General features: G+C 46.5%; 2 protein-coding genes across 7 annotated transcripts in view; one reads left to right on the top strand and one right to left on the bottom strand.

The window, feature by feature from the left end:
• The window catches only part of CNOT9 (CCR4-NOT transcription complex subunit 9), a 45,153-nt gene that overhangs the window by 12,724 nt on the left and 13,703 nt on the right, over window positions 1-18,726 (bottom strand). For 4 of the 5 annotated variants that reach the window (XM_014598307.3, XM_059727531.1, XM_014598308.3 and 1 more), the window contains exon 1: window positions 4,589-4,698. The exons of the other annotated variant lie outside the window; for it this stretch is intronic. In XM_014598307.3, the coding sequence (XP_014453793.1) occupies window positions 4,589-4,612 (24 nt within the window). In that variant the 5' untranslated portion in view covers window positions 4,613-4,698. Of the gene's footprint in view, window positions 1-4,588; window positions 4,699-18,726 lie in introns of those variants that run through there. 5 annotated transcript variants of the gene reach the window in all.
• Window positions 4,777-18,726, top strand: part of USP37 (ubiquitin specific peptidase 37) — a 42,954-nt gene continuing 29,004 nt past the window's right edge. Inside the window, exons 1-9 of one of the 2 annotated variants that reach the window (XM_019492444.2) lie at window positions 4,777-4,875; window positions 6,369-6,524; window positions 10,684-10,855; window positions 11,430-11,530; window positions 13,043-13,227; window positions 13,581-13,655; window positions 14,272-14,369; window positions 16,447-16,531; window positions 18,381-18,542. In XM_019492444.2, coding sequence (XP_019347989.1) covers window positions 6,420-6,524; window positions 10,684-10,855; window positions 11,430-11,530; window positions 13,043-13,227; window positions 13,581-13,655; window positions 14,272-14,369; window positions 16,447-16,531; window positions 18,381-18,542 — 983 coding nt within the window. In that variant the 5' untranslated portion in view covers window positions 4,777-4,875; window positions 6,369-6,419. Of the gene's footprint in view, window positions 4,876-6,368; window positions 6,576-10,683; window positions 10,856-11,429; window positions 11,531-13,042; window positions 13,228-13,580; window positions 13,656-14,271; window positions 14,370-16,446; window positions 16,532-18,380; window positions 18,543-18,726 lie in introns of both variants that reach the window. The other variant, XM_006261496.4, reaches the window with a different exon arrangement.

Raw genomic sequence — 18,726 nt, 5'->3', positions numbered from 1 at the left:
AAGAAATAATGGCCATAAGCTAGCAGAGAGCAGATTTAGACTGGACATTAGGAAGAACTTCTTCACAGTTCGAGTGGCCAAAATCTGGAACGGGCTCCCAAGGGAGGTGGTGCTCTCCCCTACCCTGGGGGTCTTCAAGAGGAGGTTGGATGAGTATCTAGCTGGGGTCATCTAGACCCAGCACTCTTTCCTGCCTATGCAGGGGGTCGGACTTGATGATCTATTGAGGTCCCTTCTGACCCTAGCATCTATGAATCTATATATACCTACATGTATACGTATATACACATTCATACATATACCTACCTATACATACATGTGTGTATACATGCACATACATGTGCAATACACAAGTGCCTATATATGCACACACATGTGCAGTACATAAGTGCATGCATTTACATGCAGACACGAGTGCATGTAAATGTATACAGACACCTTAAAGGAAATCCTTTGAAAAATTGGTTTTTGCAACAAAAACCTTTTCTGTATTAAGGTAGAAAAGGACAAACATGCATTAAGGTCCATAACTGTTTTTCAGACTCCACAGGACAGTTTTCAAAGCTATTGCTGCACCCTCCCGTGCACACAGGGAAGCGTGACATCAGGGCTTGCCATATTTCTGGTACAAGGAAAGTCACAGTGGGGATTCCAGATTTTAAAATTCTTTCAAACGTCTGTCCACAGGACCTAAACTTCCACATCAAAACCTCAGCTCCAGGCCTGTCCTGGTGCAAGAGCACTCATAGGGTCAAACTATGCATGGCAGCTGTACACCAAACAGGCTGGCAATCCAGCTAAAAAGAATCCTTGCACCTAATGAGACCTTAACGTGCTCCATTGAGGTGTCAAAAATTCACATGTTTCAGGCTGGTCAGGCAGTGAAAACAATCACAGCAAGGAATGAAGCTCTGGGGAGGATCTGTCCTAACAAGTCTGGGATGAGATACTTCACAGCTCCTTGAGGACACTCTGCTGCCCTCAGCAGTCACTTCCCTCTCTCCTCTCTCTCTTTAATAAAACTATTAAAAAATAGTTTTATTATTTTCCAACAATTTGGGTTGGTCTAATAAAAGATATCAGATTCACCCAAGGAACCTTGTCTGCCTCTCTCCTCTCTTCACTCCATCCCAGACCTCGGGAATATCCCCACGCATGCCCTAGTTCGTTAATACAAACTCTGATTGCTACCTTCCACTCTCCACTCACTTCTGCACAGCGACAGCACCGAACAGGCTCGTTTGCAGCTGTCCCAGATACGCAGCCGGAACAGACAACACGTATATATCACATATAAGACAGGATAACACACTCCTACACCCTTCACCCAGTGCAGTGCAGAACAACCCCTGTAAAAATCAGAGGCAAAGCTCTGCCTGTATAATTACCCCCATGTAGTTGTCATCTGTCCCCAAGTTATCTTGGAACAGGCATTTGCTCAAGGTGCTGAAACACCTGCTTAGTGGACGCAGCTATCCCAGGGCGGCTGCACATCTGTCCCCTCCACATGCCAGCGTAATTAAATGATAAATTATGCCAGTACAAATGTGTTGTTTGTCCAGACTCACAGCCCTGCCCTGCTGAGCTCCCAAGTCATTCTTCCCTTTATCTTTCCCCATATTAATCCTTCCTTCATCTCCTCCTGGTCTTGGGGCATTTCAGGCTTTTTTTTTTTTAGTGTGGTGAATAGTGACACATTCATTCTGTGTTAAGAGCTGGGAGACTAATCCTCTTAGCACCTCCAGTAATGAGGCTTACAAACACCGCAGAGTTTGGTTTGAATGACTGAGCGGCAAGCCCTTTAGCTGAGCTCAAATGTGCAGCCCAATTGTGCCAGACCTGCTGGAAGTTTCAGTTCAAGCTGAATTTTTGAAGTGTAAGCCTGGGCCAGAGATCTCCAGAGAATACTAAATACATTCTCCAGGCAATTAAGTTCATGGTGTCCACTACCTTGGTTAATTAGAAGCAAATTGGTCTCCATGAGCTTTACAGCCTCCCATCGTATTTAACCGGTCCCTGAAACACTCAATTAAAAGTCTCGAGGAAATGTTATTTCTTACATTCCCAAACTGCTGCTTTCCAGACTACCAGACATTTTTTCTACTCTCTACCTAAAATTCAGGGAGGACTTCAATTGTTAGATGCAAATACTCCACACAAATATTCAGATGAGCATCTAGGATCTTCCCAGACTGATTGCTGTTGCACCTTTAGTATGCAAGAGTTGGGACATCCATTACCACACCCAGGACTGATCACTTCTGGAGCGTTAAAGGCCTCATGACGCTTTTTGCAGTAATAAAGGTGTTCCCCCGGTTTTTGGGCCAAGCCACAACTCTGAGAGTTACACAAATTCATTTAGACAATTAGGAACCACAAGAAAAAAAGAAATTAAGGGGAAAATAAAAAAGGCAGCTCTTTCTAAACATCCAAGTTAAAAATACTGACCACTTAGAGAAAGGCACACCGCCAGGCAATATTGTGTCCTAGCTATTTTTGGTGAGATAATTAACACAAGAACCCCAGAACGATCTCTCTAGTTAATAACCTGGGTCTGCTTGCTTGGTGCTTTCACACCCCCTACTTTTACTTCAAGCTTCCCTTTGCTAGCTGTTTTCATCTCTACTCCCCCTACACCTCCCCCAGTACTGAGCTATGCTATTTTCAGTTTTCAAAGCGAAATGCTGGCACTACATAAAAGGCCAGGACTGTCTTACTGCAGCTTTCTAAAGGCAATGCTCTTTCAACCTAAAATAAGACTGTCCCGCTTTAGTCCCACTGGACTAAGCCAGGGCCTTCCTCGAGGAGAGCAGGATGTGTTGCAGCCACTAGCTCCCTCCAGAGATGGGTGTAATTAGGCTCCATTTATGCCTCTGTACCCTTGAAAGTATTAAAATATCAAGGTGTAGCTACCCGTGTCGGTCTAAAGTCAAGTAGAAGGGTAAATTTGCACCACACAGACTAACCAAAGCAGATATATAGGCATACTATATACAGTATACAATATACGTACAGTATTAGAGTACCTTCAGCGCAGCTCTTCAAGAGGACACAATTCTGTCAGGTGCTGTGACCAGAGCACACGTCCACTACAAATATTTAAAATCAACTACTGCAATATCCTGCTCTCCTCGTAGCAGCCAGAGGCGGGTTTTTGGCTTGTTTTTTTTTAATCAATGCTGCTTTAAAGTGATTTTGCATCAGAGGGAAGACTAGAAAACAGAATAAGAAGCTCCACCAGCCCCTCGTATATGATGAAAAGCACGGTAGGGATTGCAGCCAATGGTTCTGAGCACTAAACTCCAAACTTCTGTTTTGTCCTCTACCAAACATCACTTTTGAGCCTAAATATTTAGCTCAGCAACTGACTGACACCCACAGCAGCAAATCCCATCTGAATGTGATATTCTAACACATATGGAAGATGTGAAAGTTGCTATAATTGACACTGTGCTTGCTAACAGTACTGCAAAAGACAGGGCAAGGTGGGGAGGTCTCACCCTTTTAAATGCTTGGGAAATGCCAGCTCTTATTTCTCACTATTTATGACTAGAGAGAGAGAGCAGAGCGGTTCTGTGGCTGCAAAGAAAGCCCGCGGCAGGTCCGTCAGAGTAGCTGTAAGCCTACGAATTCCTCTTTGAAATCTCCAGGTTCATCTCGAGAATCAGGATCACGCACCAAACAGCGCTAATGCTGCGTGGCCCGAAAGGATCTCCAGGAGCTGCGGCACCTGGCTCCGAATCGCTGCTTTAGAGACAAACTGATCCAAAAAGGCAGCGGGTCTCGTACGCAGCGACCGATCAACGCCTTTGAGGAAGCAGCATCGGACGCAACAGGGCATCGTCTCTGCAACCGCCTGCCGCTCACCTCTAAATACAGACCGGGGGGGTGGGGGGGGGCACGGCTTCCACCCAGCATCTCCCGAGCACGTTAACAACCCGTTAAAGGAGCAGGAGGTCAGCAGCCGCGGTCCCACGGCTCTGCCCGGAGCAGGGCTGGCCGCGAGGCCTGGCACTGCAACGAGTTTCACACACACTTTCGGTGACGCTTTGTCTGGGCTGGTTTGCACAGGGCTGGTCCTGCTTCAGGCAGGGAGGTGGACTCAACCACCCCCCCAAAACTATGGGAATGGCCCCCCAAACACCATGGCCAGCCCCCCCTCCCCCCAAAACACCATGGCCAGCCCCCCCTCCCCTCAAAACTAAGGGACAGCCCCCAAACACCATGGCCAGCCCCCCCCAAAACTACAGGACTGCCCCCCAAACACCACAGACAGCTCCCCTCCCCCCCAAAACTACAGAACCGCCCCCCCAAACACCACAGACAGACCCCCCTCCCCCCAAAACTATGGGACCGCCCCCCCAAACACCACGGGCAGCCCCCCCTCCCCCCAAAACTACAGGTCCACCCCCCCAAACACCACAGACAGACCCCCTCCCCCCAAAACACCATGGACCACCCCCCCACAGTGCTGCTAGGTCCTCCCGCCAATACTACGGCCAGCCCCCACAAAAAATACCATGGCCCGCCCGCCCGCCCGGTACTAGGACAGCGAGGTCCCCCGCGGGGCAGGGCGGCGCGGGCTCACCGCGGCCGTGGCCAGGCTGTGCATGGCGGCGCCGCCGGGGCTCGGGCCGCGCTCAGGAGGCCGCCATGGCGCCGCGCTGCCCTCCCCCCGCGGCGCCCTCTGACCCCTCCCCATGCGCATGCGCGGGGCTGGCGGGCGGCGGCAGCGCGCGTGAGCGCGCGTGGGGCATGCTGGGGGCGGCGCGGTGACGTCGGCACGCCGTGCGTGCGGCCTCACGCTGTCGCCTGGTTCCCGCCATTTGCCTTCAGCCCTCCCCCCGCCCCCTCAGGAGCCGCCGCCGCGCGCAGGTACGGAGCGGGGTGTCTCCCGGGGGGGAGCTGCCCCCCCGGTGTGGGGAGTCCCCCCCCCCAGACCTGCGGGGAGGAGCAGCAAACACGGGGCCGCGGCGGTGCGTTCGGGGACGGACACGCAGGCCCTGCCTGTTGCGTGCCTCAGTGCTCCCGCCTCTAAAATGGGCCTCATCCGCCCTGACTGCCACTCCGATCCCCTTCCCCTGCCCACTTCACTGCTCTGCTCCCTGCCCGGTCTGCCGCTCCGCTTTCTGCTCCCTCACCGCCGCCCGGCCGCGGCCCTCGTACCCCGGCCCCGCCCCGCCGGCCACCACGCTTGCTAGGGGACAGTGCGCCCCCCAACCCCCTCCCCTTTAATGCTGGAGGGCGTGCAACCCCCCTCCCCTTTAATACAAGAGGGTCCTTCCCCCTTTAATGCTGGAGGGGGTGCACCCCTCCCCTTTAATGCGGGAGGGTGCAGCCCCCCTCCCCTTTAATACAAGAGCATCCTTTCCCCTTTAATGCGGGAGGGTGCGTGCCCCCCTCCCTCCCCTTTAACACCGGCTAAACAATGGTGTCTTGTTCCCGGGCAGCCGCGGCGGACGGCGTTCGGGACCGGGCACGTTGCGAGGGCGTCGAGGCGAGTCGGTCGCTACCGATGAGCAAGAGCGAAAGGGTCCCCCTCGTTTATAAAACGTTTCTGGAGCCCGGCGGCTCCGTTAAACCGATCGGCCGTCCTGGCGTCACGGCACCGTCGGCGTGCTCGGGTTTTAACGCAGAATAGCATCGTACGGGTTGCGTTTGGGGTTACGTGTGGGTTCCCTTGGGAAGCGGTTCCCTTTTTTCTCCGTGGTTTCATAGTTGTTAGGGTCGGACGGGACCCCAGTACACCATCGAGTCCGAGCCCGCGCCCTGGGCAGGAGCGAGCGCGGGGCCGGGTCAGTCCGGGTCATCCCTCTGTGAGGTCACGGACTGTCGGCACAATGACGTCGTTCTTCACGTTCTGTTCCTCGCCTGCGTCACTGGGGATCCCGCGGTGCTGGGTGTCATCCCGATCGCAGCGCGGGTTAGCCGGTAGAGGAGATCGGGGTCACGATAATACGAGTAGATGACGGCGTGACTTTTGTCTTTTAAAGAGGTTAGGTGCTCCCTAAAAAATGCTTCTTGTGTAAATTCACCAGGACTTTGCAGAAGTTGCAGGTATAGATTTCCTTGAAAACTTTCTTTTGACGTATTTGGTCTCAGCCAAAATCGGGCTTGTTTGGAAAATCTGTAGGGTTTTCACGGAGGTTTTTCAAGGTTATTTTTTTTTGGTGTCTATTCAACACCCTTTGGTGCAGCTTATCTTCAGAGGGTAAAATAATTAATGCTCTGAAAATTGGGGTTTTTTTGGTCCAGCAGGCATCTGGAGGTAATAACATGAAATCGGTTTGTTGCTGTACCTCCCAGAAATGTTTTTTACACTTTCCACAGCTATTTTTATTTGCCAATTGTACGTCTCTCTTGGACAGGTTTCAAGGTGGAGCCAACGCAATCTCTTGTAAGTTTAATAGCAAGACAACATGGCTCCGCTGAAGGTACACGGCCCCGTCCGGATGCGTAGTATGCAGACTGGGATTACAAAATGGAAAGAAGGAAGCTTTGAAATAGTGGAGAAGGACAACAAAGTGAGTCTAGTGGTTCACTACAATGTTGGAGGAATTCCAAAGACATTTCAGGTACACCAACTATCGAGGCTTTTTGTCTGAGTTGTGCATAGATTGTGCCCTTTTGTGACCAGCTGTCCTCTCTGAGACTATTAAGTGTCACACAGACTTCCCTCTGAGACTGTTTCTTGTTCCTCGTTTCCAGCACACTAATCCTTTTGTCTAACCCTGCTGTAAATTATTCAGGTGTTCTGGTAGGTGAACTGCCACACCAGGCAGGGAGCGCACCATTAATTGGGAAGAAATGAGACCTAGAAACCACGAAAAGAAGACAGAGCTGTGTAGCACCTGGCCTCTCAGCTTGTTGGAAATCCAAACCCTTTCACCTGATACACTTACACAATCGAGATGAAAGTCTACTGGGACCTCGGGGCCTTTTCTACTCTGGTGCTTTTCCCAGTTGAAATGCTGAAAAATTCCAGTGTGGATCTACTGGTAGTCTTTCTGCTTACTGATGTGAGGCTCATCTTCAAAGTGTTGGCCTGACTAAGTTTTAAATGCTTCAAGCAGTGTGACTTGCACCATCTCTCTCTGGAGATTTGAGAGTGCTTGCTGTCGAGAAATCTCTTCCAATAGTCAACCTTATTTTTCCTCCTTTCATTTGCCTTTTGTTTCTCTTAATTTATTATTTTTAATGCAGTGGTGCCCTACGTACATTTTGTCCAGCTTACGTGAGGAGATTGTAAGCTCTTTAGAACCCGTACTGTCTAAAAATCCCAAACAGACAAAGAATTGAAGGAAAGAGCATTAAAAGCTCTTGGGAATTGCTGTAATGGACTGGACCCATGTAAGATAAAGTGTAATTCTGCGTGGTTCTTCCCTTAAGTATTACTGTGTACTTGGTAAGGTCCTTCTGACCTCATGAGTCTTGGGCAGTGGTGGTACCTAGAAGGGACTGGGAGGATTTACTGGTTCAGGAAGTACCTGTTGCATCTGTTTTCCTAGATGCGCAGCAAGCTACTGCACTGCTGGCAGAGATTTTTAGCTTAATTGATGGGAAGATTAAATTTCTTGTTGTAGAAATCATAGAGGGCAGAAGTAGGACTGGAAGGGGCCTTCCCAGGTCATCTAGTCCAACCCACTTCCTGAGGCAGGATCATCCCTATCCCAACCATCCTGTACAAGTCATGATCTAAACTCTTTGTAAAACTATTGTCACCCCTGACATAACACCAGGCGTCACACCCAAACCTGCCATGGGTGAAGCAAGGGGACTATGACAGCTAGCAGCCTGCTTCTATAAAGGTTATTAATATATGCTCAAGAGATCCCAGAAAGAAGACCATATCCCCCTGCTACAGAGGAAGGTTCACCCCAGATATGATGTTGGTCTGACTCTGAGAGGGGGAGAGAGACAGGAAGCGGGAACGTCAGGCTTGAAGTCCTAGCAAGTGCACTGGCACAGCCCAATCCCCATCTCCAGCCTGGGTTGCAGCCAACACCCAGTGCCACGAAGGGAGGCTTAAAAACCCACTGACACATGCAGCAGAAAGTTTGGGAGGGGGGGAGCAACCAGCAAAGCCCCGCAGCCCGGAGCACCCCCACAGCAGAGCACGGGCATCGCTGCACCTAGATCCTTCCCACCCAGTGCACATCCAGCCTTTCCTTGAACCCTCCAGTAATCCTCTCCTTCCCAGCGTAGTGGTGAGATCCTGAGATCCAATCTAAACTGACTTTGCTGCAACTTCAAGCCATGGGTCTGCACCCTCCTCTCTACAACAAGAGAAAAAAGAAGCTTTCCCTCTTTATGGCAGTCCTTCGATTATTTGAAGGCTGCTGTCATGTCTCCTTTTCCACAAACTGAACATGCCCAGCTCTAGCCTCTCCTCATGTGACTTGCTTTCTAAGCCTTTTATCAGCCTTGTTACCTGCTTGCTGTCTAGACTCTGTCCTGTGCTGTCAATGTGTTCTGTGAACGTTTTGATATAAAAATGCAGATAAACAATGCTGAACGCCTTATCTATCGCAAGTGACAGAAAGCTGTTGCAGTGGTGATTTAAAATGTACGTGACTAAATTCTCAGCAGTCAGGTGACACATGCATTGCAATAGTGGTTCCTCTTACATGAGGCTTTGGCAGAAGTGTCAGCCCTTTTTCATCTTCCGTTTCAAATTCATCAGAGAATTAAGCAGTCAACTTCTAGAAGAAATGAAGAAAATCTTTCTAGATGCTGTAGAGTTGTTGGCTGTAGACGTGTTGGTCTAAAGGCATAGACAGACAAGGTTCTTTAGGTAAATGTGATAATCTTTTTTTAGACCAACTAAATAATTGGTTGTGAAGAATAATTTTTCCAACTATTTAGTGGTCTAATAAGATCACGTTTACCTAAAGAACCTTGTCTTTCCGGATTTTAGCAGCTTTTCATACTCCTTATGTTACACTGCTGCTTAAAGACTTGTTTGACTTAGGTGCTATACGGGAACACAATAGGAAATGCCATGAAGGCCTTACAATCTAGTTGAAATAAGGCATGGCAAACAAATGCAGATTGTGGTGGATAATAAATACTGTTGACTCATTAGAGTTTTTCAGCTGGAGGTTTGGACTTGGATGGTGACATGAAGGAGAGTCATTCTCTTCTGAAATAAACCCATCAGGGAACAAAGTTTTGCAGACCCTCTTGAATTCTTACTGACTGAACATGTTTAGTTCAGTGTGCATTGGGTAATTGGGAAAGATTGGTGGTGGGTAATTTCACCAGTCAAAACACCCATTTACTGCCTGACATACTTCATATATGGACTTGTGTGTTACTTATATTGGCTTCTCAAAGCTAAGGAGTAAAGACACAGGAAAAGGTGGCTGTAGTATAAGTTCCCCCCATGCCCCTTAAGCATTCATCCTTATCTGATGAACTGAACACTAATTTAATTTATAATCAGAATGGGGCAGGACCATGTTTCTACCATTTGTAGCTTCCTAGATCAAACAGTTCTATTGGATAGAGACAGGCAACAGCTTCTGTCTCAAATGGTAAAACTTTTGTTGCAGTCTGAGCCATGCTTCTGTATTAGCCTAACATCACCATCTATGTTGTTTGTACTAGGATAGTATCCAAAGCAGAGTAAGGGGTCTAATGTGCTAGGTGCAGTACAAATACAGAATACATGGCAGATAGATCTGGTGCTTGTGAGCACTCAGAACCTTTGGTTCCTGACTCTGTAATGACCTCCATGTATGCATAAAGAAAACCCTTTATTAAATACATTGTGAAGCAAGCCCTTAATCTAGGGCAAGACTAAATGAGTAACAGAAGGAGGGGAGAAATGAGGAAGGATAAGGGTAATTAAAATGGTAACATGCAGTTAGGTAACTGTTGCACAAGTTTGATGGTTCCTGAAGACCATGAATAATCTTTCTTTTTTTTCTTCATCTCTTTTAAACATTTAACCTCCACCTACATATAACTGAACAATTACTAGACAGATGATTTTTTTCGGTGTAACTCAGAACTCAAGGTATAAAAAGTAGAAAGTAGCAGAGGAATAATTAGAGCAGTGATCTGGTTTTTGAATTACATGCATGTTTGAGCATAACACGGCTACTTTTTTTGTCTTTAAAAAAGAATTAAACCAAGTCAAATATTTACTGAATGCACATCCACACTCTCGTGCTTCCTAGCCACATTTCTTCCACAGTGTTGGGAATTTGTCCTCCTTGAGGGCCAATGGAAATTGAGACCTTTTCCAGATCTGAATTTTGTTCTGAAGAAGTTTGCTAAGGCCTGAGTTTCTGGAGGGACGTGGGGGAAAAGTTGCTTTTAAACAGCATGGCACCAGGCATTCTTTTGTTTAAGGTTGACAAGTGTGAGAGATGTCACTTCAGCACAGCATGCTTCAGAAAATACTGAATGCCTGAAAGCGGAGGCTATTTAGCAAGAGTGATGGTGGTGTTCTTGTAGTCCCGTGAACCTCAAGTGTGTGTTAATTTTGGGTGTTTGACCATTGTTCAAGCATGGAATGGAAACAAAATACTAGTATTTAAGTGCATTTGCAGAAGATAACTAGTTTGGGATTTTCTTTTTCCTAATGGTTTGGGATTTTCTTTTTCCTAAATGAGGATGCTTTAAAATGGTTATTTCTTTGATCCCCACTTACAGTCGCTTTTATTTTCTTTTTAGCTAAGCCATAACATTAAAACTGTGGTCCTGCGACAAAATGGTGGAAAACTGTGTTGCCTGATGCTAACGCTAAAGGATGCCAGCTTCCTGACAATTGATAAGGTACCATCTAAGGATGCAAATGAAATGAGGATGTATCTAGATGCCATCCTTCAGGACAGAGTTCATGGTGGTAAGGCCAAAACATTGCAAATAGCCTGAGTAGCAGCAGTGACATGTTGAATGAGCTTGTGTCACTTCCGCTTTGTCCTTCTTTTTAACTTTCTTATCTGTCTGGAGCTTAATTATTCTTTGCTTTTGAGTGCTTTCCTTCAGTCCAGCAAGCCAAACTCTACTTTAACAGTATGTAACTTCCCTGTAGAGTCTTTCTGCATAGTGCAACAAACTAGACAGCATATGCACATAACATTAGTTGTATTTGCTTCATAAGCAGGTTGGTATTTGAAAAATCCTTGCCTGTAACTTATGGTTTTCTTGTGCAAGCACAGTCTCCTTGTCTCTTCTTTTTCTGTTAATGGTTTATCGTTGTGTTTGGAGACCAGAACCAGTAGGAGGGATAGCTGTAAGCATGTGCTTTGTTTAAACTCTTATATTCTGGATACTGTACTGTCTGCGGAATATAGGTTCTGGTTTTTATGCATGTATATGGTGCATGTTTTGAAAACTGATGCTGAAATATTTATTATAATAAAGTCGCGGGACACAGAACTGCAACCGAGTTAAATGGAGTGTGCTTTTATTGTCAGCTGTGAGACCCTCCCAAGGATCTGGTAGCTTTGGAGGTGTTCTGGGCAACAGGGCGAAACAGAAGGAAACGAACAGGCAGTTCCCGTATATTGAAAACCAGGTTTGTTAAGCTATTTGATTTCACTGAAATCTTTTTCTGTCTCTTCCATTTAATCACGTGCCCGTTCCTTTTAAGTTTTTGATTAATAACTAATGGTAGCATGACAGGTAATTAAGGTTTGTTTAAAGCCTTTGGAACTGGGAGGGGCTGGGATAGAGGTGTGTGCTGTTGCCTGATTCCTTAGAGAGATGTGAGGGAATAGTGTGTTTTGTTTTTTTTTGTTTGTGAAAAAATCTTCTGTATTAAGGGAAATTATTGGCTGACCCTGGAAGAGGGAGCAGTGATTCCTTGTTGGACAGTATGTGGGCCTGCCTAAGAAAGGAAGTAAAGGGGGAAATAAATATCTGAGGATCTGTTGTGGATAGTTCTGAAAGTTGCTTGAAGTTTTCATACTGAGACTGCACACAGCAGGGGAGTGACATTTATATCTGTAGCTAGATATACACCTGCAGCTAATACACCCTCAGGTTTCAGCCTGACTATTGCATTAAAAGTATTAATTTCTGGTCTCAGATAAATATGATATAATATCCATAATTTTGTTTGGCTTTTCAGGTTATAAAGTTTAAGCCTCCCTGCACTAACACCAGCCTTTCTCGAGGCCAGTATTTGTGGGTTCCTTTGCTTGTCACTGAATAAAACATTCGCTGTGGATCCAGCAGCTTTCGGTTATGTAATTCTGAACGTTCCAAGCCAATGCACCCCCCCCCCCTTTTTTTTTTTGCAGCCTCTAATGGAAATATGTTTTGAGATTAATTTTAAATAAACTTTTAAGTGCTGCCAACCTATGGCAGCTCCTTTCATGGCATTATATTTGATGTTTGCTTGGCAAAAAAGCTGCAGGATGCTGCCCCTAAAGCATCTGTTCTGCTATTGATTGATTACATTTTACTTAATAGCCCCCAGAAGTGCTCCAGAATACCAGAGACAAGGCTTCTGTTCCACAGAATTTTAAGGCTTTTGTAGAAGCAACAGGAGTGAGGCTGAAAAAATAGGGGGAGGGAGAAGGGAAAAGGGCTACAGGAGTAGATGTCCCTGCTTTTCTATGATCCTATGACATCTAGTCTAAACCCCTGCCTGAGGCAGGATCAGCCCTGTCAAAACTACCCCATACAAATCCATTATCTAAACTCTTTGTAAAACTACCGTCACCCCTGACGCAACGCGAGACGTTGCACCTGAACCTGCCACAGGGAAAGCAAGGAGACCACAACAGTCAGTGTCCTGCTTCTGTAAAAATAAATAAATAAATAAAAATGTTGTTAATATATATTCGAGAGGTCCTGGGTTAGAGAGGCATGGGGACTCGGTGGGCACAATCTGGCGGTTTTAGATTTTTTTTTTTTTTTTACATAGGTGAAACATGAAATGTCTATGTTCTTGCTTGTTACGTCAGTCTATTTTTAGGTGCCCTGTTTGAAAGTGGTGGGGGCATGTAAACGCTACGCTAGAATACAGGTAAAGTCCTGTACTTTTGGATGATGATGGGTTTTGCTCCCTTGGACTTGGCAGACACCTTCAAAGAGAGTGACTGTGGAAAGCAAGGATGAAAACTCCTTTCGGAAGATGCTGGGCACTTCAGGCAGCAGGGCATCCGTCAAGAGCTCCCTGGGAAGCGCAGCACCCAGCAACAGGGTAAACATTCCGGCATCTCCCACCTCATCAACGCCTCACAGAACAGGTTTATTGGAAAATCGGTACGAGCTAACATTCCTTTTCGCATGCAGTCGTCAAAACTTGATACTAGTCCCACGAACTGTCTTAATGTCCTGCACATATAAATGCGTACCAGCCATTTTCATTTTTCCCCATAAACTTTGCAAGCAGGTTCAGCAATTTGTCTCCCAGTTTATGGGTGCTGCTGGTATTTGTGCTCTGGGAACAGCCTGAAAGAGCTTTGTGCACAAAATCCTTCTCTATATGTTGTATTTCAAAGCTGAATGTTGTGGCCCATTGGCAGGAAGTGCAGAGAATACATAGGGCGTGTGTGTGGAGGAGAGGATTGCCATCTTGTATCGGTTCCTTAAACGTTTTCCCCCCACTCTATTAGTGAAAAGAGGAAAAGAGCACAGCCTTCTGGTTCAGAGATGAATGAAGATTATCCTAAAGAGAATGATTCTTCAACGTAAGTTCTTCCCAGCGTCCAACTTGCCTTCTTCCTTCCCTTGTCCACTGCCCCATGTGAAGAGAGGGCTTGCTAAAAACAGTACCTAGGTATATCCCTTTGTCAGGATGGCACCATAATTGAAGTTAGCCTCATAAAACTGCTGATGTTTTATGCATCTGGAAAAATGAGTAAGGCTATGAAATTCAGCCTTGTCTAAGGCGATCTGGTATGTACAGTTAGTATGTTTGACTGCCGTGTAAGTTGAGCACTAACTGAACACATCTTCCATGACGCTGTTGAACACTGAATATTACCTAGGTCTTCGCTGTTCAGTAGTAATCGGCACTTGGTAAGCAATGGGTAGCTTGACAAGCTTGAGCTTTGACTTGTAAAAAAGTCATAGCACAAGGAGCAGGGAGGGCATTTCATACAGCAAAACTGAGGGCTGTATAGGTAACATGATAGTGGTGGGGCGTGTGTAATTAGCAGCTGCTGCAGTTCACCTCCTCCATGGTTCATTTTAACAGTCAATGAGAGTTAAATATTTAAAAAATATATGAAAAGCACAAACCTGAACCAGAATACACCTGGGTTTCTTGCTGCTGCTCTGACTTCAACTCTCTTTTACCTTTAGCAATAACAAAGCTATGAATGACCCAGCTTGGAAGTTTTTAAGTAGTAGCCGAGAGAAGCAGCTGAGCCTGAAACAGGCAGAGGAGAACAGGACGTCAGGTAAACGAGCACTTCATATCTGGAAGACTGCACTTGCCAGGCACAAGTAAAAGGCTGTCTTATCCTGCTTGCATTCATTTAGTGCTGCCGCAAAATTGTTTTCCCGGCCTATCACTTTGACTAGGTCACTTCTCTTTTTTTTTTGTCTCTACTGGCTCCCTGTCCATCTCGCATCAAACATAAGCTTCTCACCTTCATTTTCAAAGCCCTTTGTAGCCAGTCCCTCTTGTTTCACTGGCTATTGAGTGGCTGACTTGTGTCGTTGGTCAGTCAAAAATGACAGCCTCCGCTTGTCGCCTTGTTGAATGCCATCATGTTTTCCCCCTTACAGCCCTCATACTTTAGAGGAACACCTGGTAAACATCCCACAAACTACCCTCGTGCTCCTCAACACTGTCCCCTTGCTGCTGTCCCTACAGAAAACCAAGACACCTTGTCATTGTTTATCACTGATGTGCTGATACCACTGTCTGTCACTGTTGTCTGATTGTTTCCTTCGCCCACCCACCCCCTCCCCCCTACCCCACTCCCATTTATCTGACCAGCTGTGGGTTCTTGTCTTCTGTTTCATCAGTAAACTCTTTGGGGTGGAGGATTGCCTTTTTTGGTTGGTGCTTGTACAGTCCCAGCCAGATTTAGGAGCCTGGTTCATGGCAAATGATCCTACGTATTACAGTGACTTGAATAGCGAACGATTTAATCTTAATTGGGCAGCCCGGAGGCTAACAAATGTAGTTCTTCTGCAGTCCTGAATGTTGAGTACTATGATTCACAAAGAGGAGTGTAACCTAGACCTCTGGCTTTGTGAAGAATAGTGGTGCAGAATTAACAGCAGAAATACCCACAGCTTTGTAGCTCAGTTTGTGCAGATATTCCTCTGATGGAACAAATGAGGTAGATGTGAGCTAACTGTGAAGAGTTTGGCTTTTAAAAGGCATCGGAATGAGAAGCTGAAATTCTGTTTATCTGCAGGTTGAGGTGACAGCAGCACAAACACCCTCATGCTATTGTTCAGTTATCTTGGACTTAATCCTACAGGTGTGATAAAGGATGAAGAGTAAGGCTAGCCATAGATGTAGCCCATTGATCTATCAAGACAATGGGCGTTGTGTTCCCTGCTGCCAAAGACATGCCCTGGATATTGCTGGGGGCAGGTCTCTGGAAGCCGGGGAAGCCAGGCAGGGGCTCCTGGGACTTAAGGGGCCTGAACCTGAGCAAGAATTCCCCAGGTGTATGGGACCGGGCCCCTCCAGCCCTGGGAGCACCTGTCCCTGAGCAACGGGAGAGTGCAAGCAGCTCCAGCAGCTCACATTCGCTCATCATAAAGCAAATATATGTCCGCTACAATTAAGCAGCCCAGTTCATTGCAACCTGTCTCAGCCACACAATGTCACACCAAAAGTTATGCGTATCTATTTATTGTTACTTTGTGTCACCACAAATTTTTTTGATGGTGGCACAAAGGCAGTGGAAGGCAATGTCTCTTTCCACCCTAATCTACAATCTAAGATAGATTTTGCTGTAGCCCATCAAGAGGGAGGTTTTTTTTCACTTGAATCTTTTAATATTCATCACTTTCAGTGCTACTGCATTTATAATGTAGAAACCTTCCCCCCGCCACCCCATTTTGCCCCCAGATATACATTGGTTTACTGTTAAGCGGAAAGTGGGTTGAGAAATTGTATTTTCATTGCAAAGTGTTTCTTTGGAAATTTGTAACCCTGTTGGAAATCACAGCTACCAACAGTTTGCCTTCTCAGACTTGAACAGTAGTCAGATGTCCATTATACCATTTCAGTTATTCTTCATTGTAGTGGCCTTTTTATATTCTACTGTCCATTAGAACTGGGATTTCAAGGTGTCAGTACCAGTCCTATTTGCTTTAGAATTTCAATACACATACTAAACTACATGTAATTAATAGTTAACACTTAGTCATAAAGCAGCTCTGGGGGAAAGAATGACTCTAAGTATTTTTTTAAAAATGTTAAACGTTTTCATTTCCATTACTCAAGTCAAGCATGCACAATAGAGCCTTTCAGAACAAGCTGACATGTGTTTGTTTCTGTTCTTCAAGGGGTTTTACCACTACAGTCATCTTCCTTCTATGGTAGTAGGTCCTCATCAAAGGATTACTCCACTAGCAATTCCAACCTGGACAGGTAGGCATGGCTTTGTAACCTATACAAATGACACAGAGCTGCATTGCATCATCTTGGTAAACGCACAAGAATTATAATGCCCAAATAGTGTATATATTCTACAGATGAAAACTATCATTCTTCCTAACAATAATATACAAATGACTCTCTAGAAGTGCTAAAACTTGCTACAGTGGGATACTCAGCCCACGGGCCAGATCTGGCCTGCAACTGCCTATAAGTTCATCACGGGGGCACAGAAGGGAATTGGTGAGTATTTATTCACCAAGGCGCCCCCAGGGGTTACAAGAAATAATGGCCACAAGCTAGCAGACAGCAGATTTAGACTGGACATTAGGAAGAACTTCTTCACAGTTTGAGTGGCCAGGGTCTGGAACGGGCTCCCAAGGGAGGTGGTGCTCTCCCCTACCCTGGGGGTCTTCAAGAGGAGGTTAGATGAGCATCTAGCTGGGGTCATCTAGACCCAGCACTCTTTCCTGCTTATGCAGGGGGTCGGACTCGATGATCTATTGAGGTCCCTTCCGACCCTAACATCTATGAATCTATGAACACTGTCATTTAGCTTGCAAGGCCCCTCGCAGATCTGGCAGTTTTGTAGCAGGGCAGTGAATTTCCAGACCCTTGGAGAGCCCTGGGCCCACTGCGCTAGATCAGGCACCTGATCCCAACATTCAAGGCTGGGTTGGGTAGCACCAGGCCCCAGCACCCAATCCCAGCATGGAGGAGCAGCCCCAGGGCCCAATCCTGGTGTAGGAGGAGGCAACACCAGGCCCACTTCTGGTGTGGGGGGTCTGGGACACGGTGGCACTGGGGTTCCAGGACTCAATCCTGGCACGTGGAGCTGGCCTGCAGACCAACCCCATGCCACTCGTCTGCCTAGTAGGGCTAAAAGGTTGAGCATCACTGTGCTATAATAATACACTCAGACCTCATAGACCACATGGGCCTTAATGAAACTTGGCCTAGGCAGACTTCCTAAAATGTCTGAAGCTATTTGTTTGAAGATTTTTCACATAGGACGTGAAGGGTACAATGCACTGTGTTGGGGAGCTCTGCTGGAGGAATTAGTTTATCAGTGGAACTTTGTGGGCACCCCTTCTGCATTTTGCTTCTTTGAACCCACTTCCACTTCGTTGTTTGTGTGGGTTGGGAAGAATCTGATGTCCAAAGCAAATTTGCAAGGAAGTGAAATGGTTTGGCAGTTCAAGTGTTAGGCTTGAAATATTCAGAATCCCAGCACAGTCATATCAGCCCTTCATCCTTCCTATCCTGATAACCAAATGACTCGTGTTTCAACAGCATCCAGTTTAGTAGTCCTGTGCTAAGCACAAGTCCAGTTACCCTTTTTGTTAATAGAGCAGACACAGAAGCCAGGAAGAAGGGAAAGTACTGTCCCCGTTCTTGGGATGAGAAACCGAGGTATGGAGAGCTTGTTACTTGCTGAAAAGGTCACAGAGGCAGCAGAGCCATAAAGTTTTAGATCACGATCAGATTAAACCGGATCTCCTTAGTTGTGGTCTAGTGCTTTTACCACAAGACTGCTGCTCCTTCAAACAGCAAACTGGTCAAGTGAGACCGTAAAACCAAAGGGCATGTTTGTCCTGCCTGGACATGTGAGATTCAGAGTTTTTCCATCAGAAAGGGGTTTACTTGGTGTCCTGGACAGAGTTTTTTCCTCCCAGCCACAGCTCAGTTTTGCAATATGCTGTCTTACTTGTCCCCCTGACAGCTTCACTTCACTGCAAAGATGCTGCTCTTCCAGCAGTTAAGCGAATCCTGTGTCACAGGCTACTGCTAATGAAATGAGGTGCCTTCGAAAATTGACATTTTCCACTTTTTCCTCACTTAGGTCCAGCATGTCGAGTCAGGCACCCTCAGCCAAAAGAAGCCTGGGCTTTCTCTCTCAGCCAGCCCCTCTCTCTGTGAAAAAAATGAGGTCTAACCAAGACTACACAGGCTGGAACAAACTTCGAGTGCCCCTTTCCACCCATCCGCAGCAACAGCTCCAAGGGTGAGTTTCAGCTGCGTCGTTGTTGGACATTTTTGTGTCATTGAGATGTGCACAAAGTGAAGGATACTGGTTCCCCTAGAAATGATTCTGCAGCCTTCTGCAATCCATGAGAATTATGCCAAAAGAAGGAATATTTCCTAGATTGGGGTTCTCATACTATGAGTTGTGGTCCCCCACCAGGGGG

This window comes from Alligator mississippiensis, chromosome 4 (assembly GCF_030867095.1).
Source record: "Alligator mississippiensis isolate rAllMis1 chromosome 4, rAllMis1, whole genome shotgun sequence".
Taxonomy (NCBI): domain Eukaryota; kingdom Metazoa; phylum Chordata; order Crocodylia; family Alligatoridae; genus Alligator; species Alligator mississippiensis.
The sequence above is the reverse complement of the archived record's forward strand: the minus strand, read 5'-3'. Positions and strand labels throughout refer to the sequence as shown.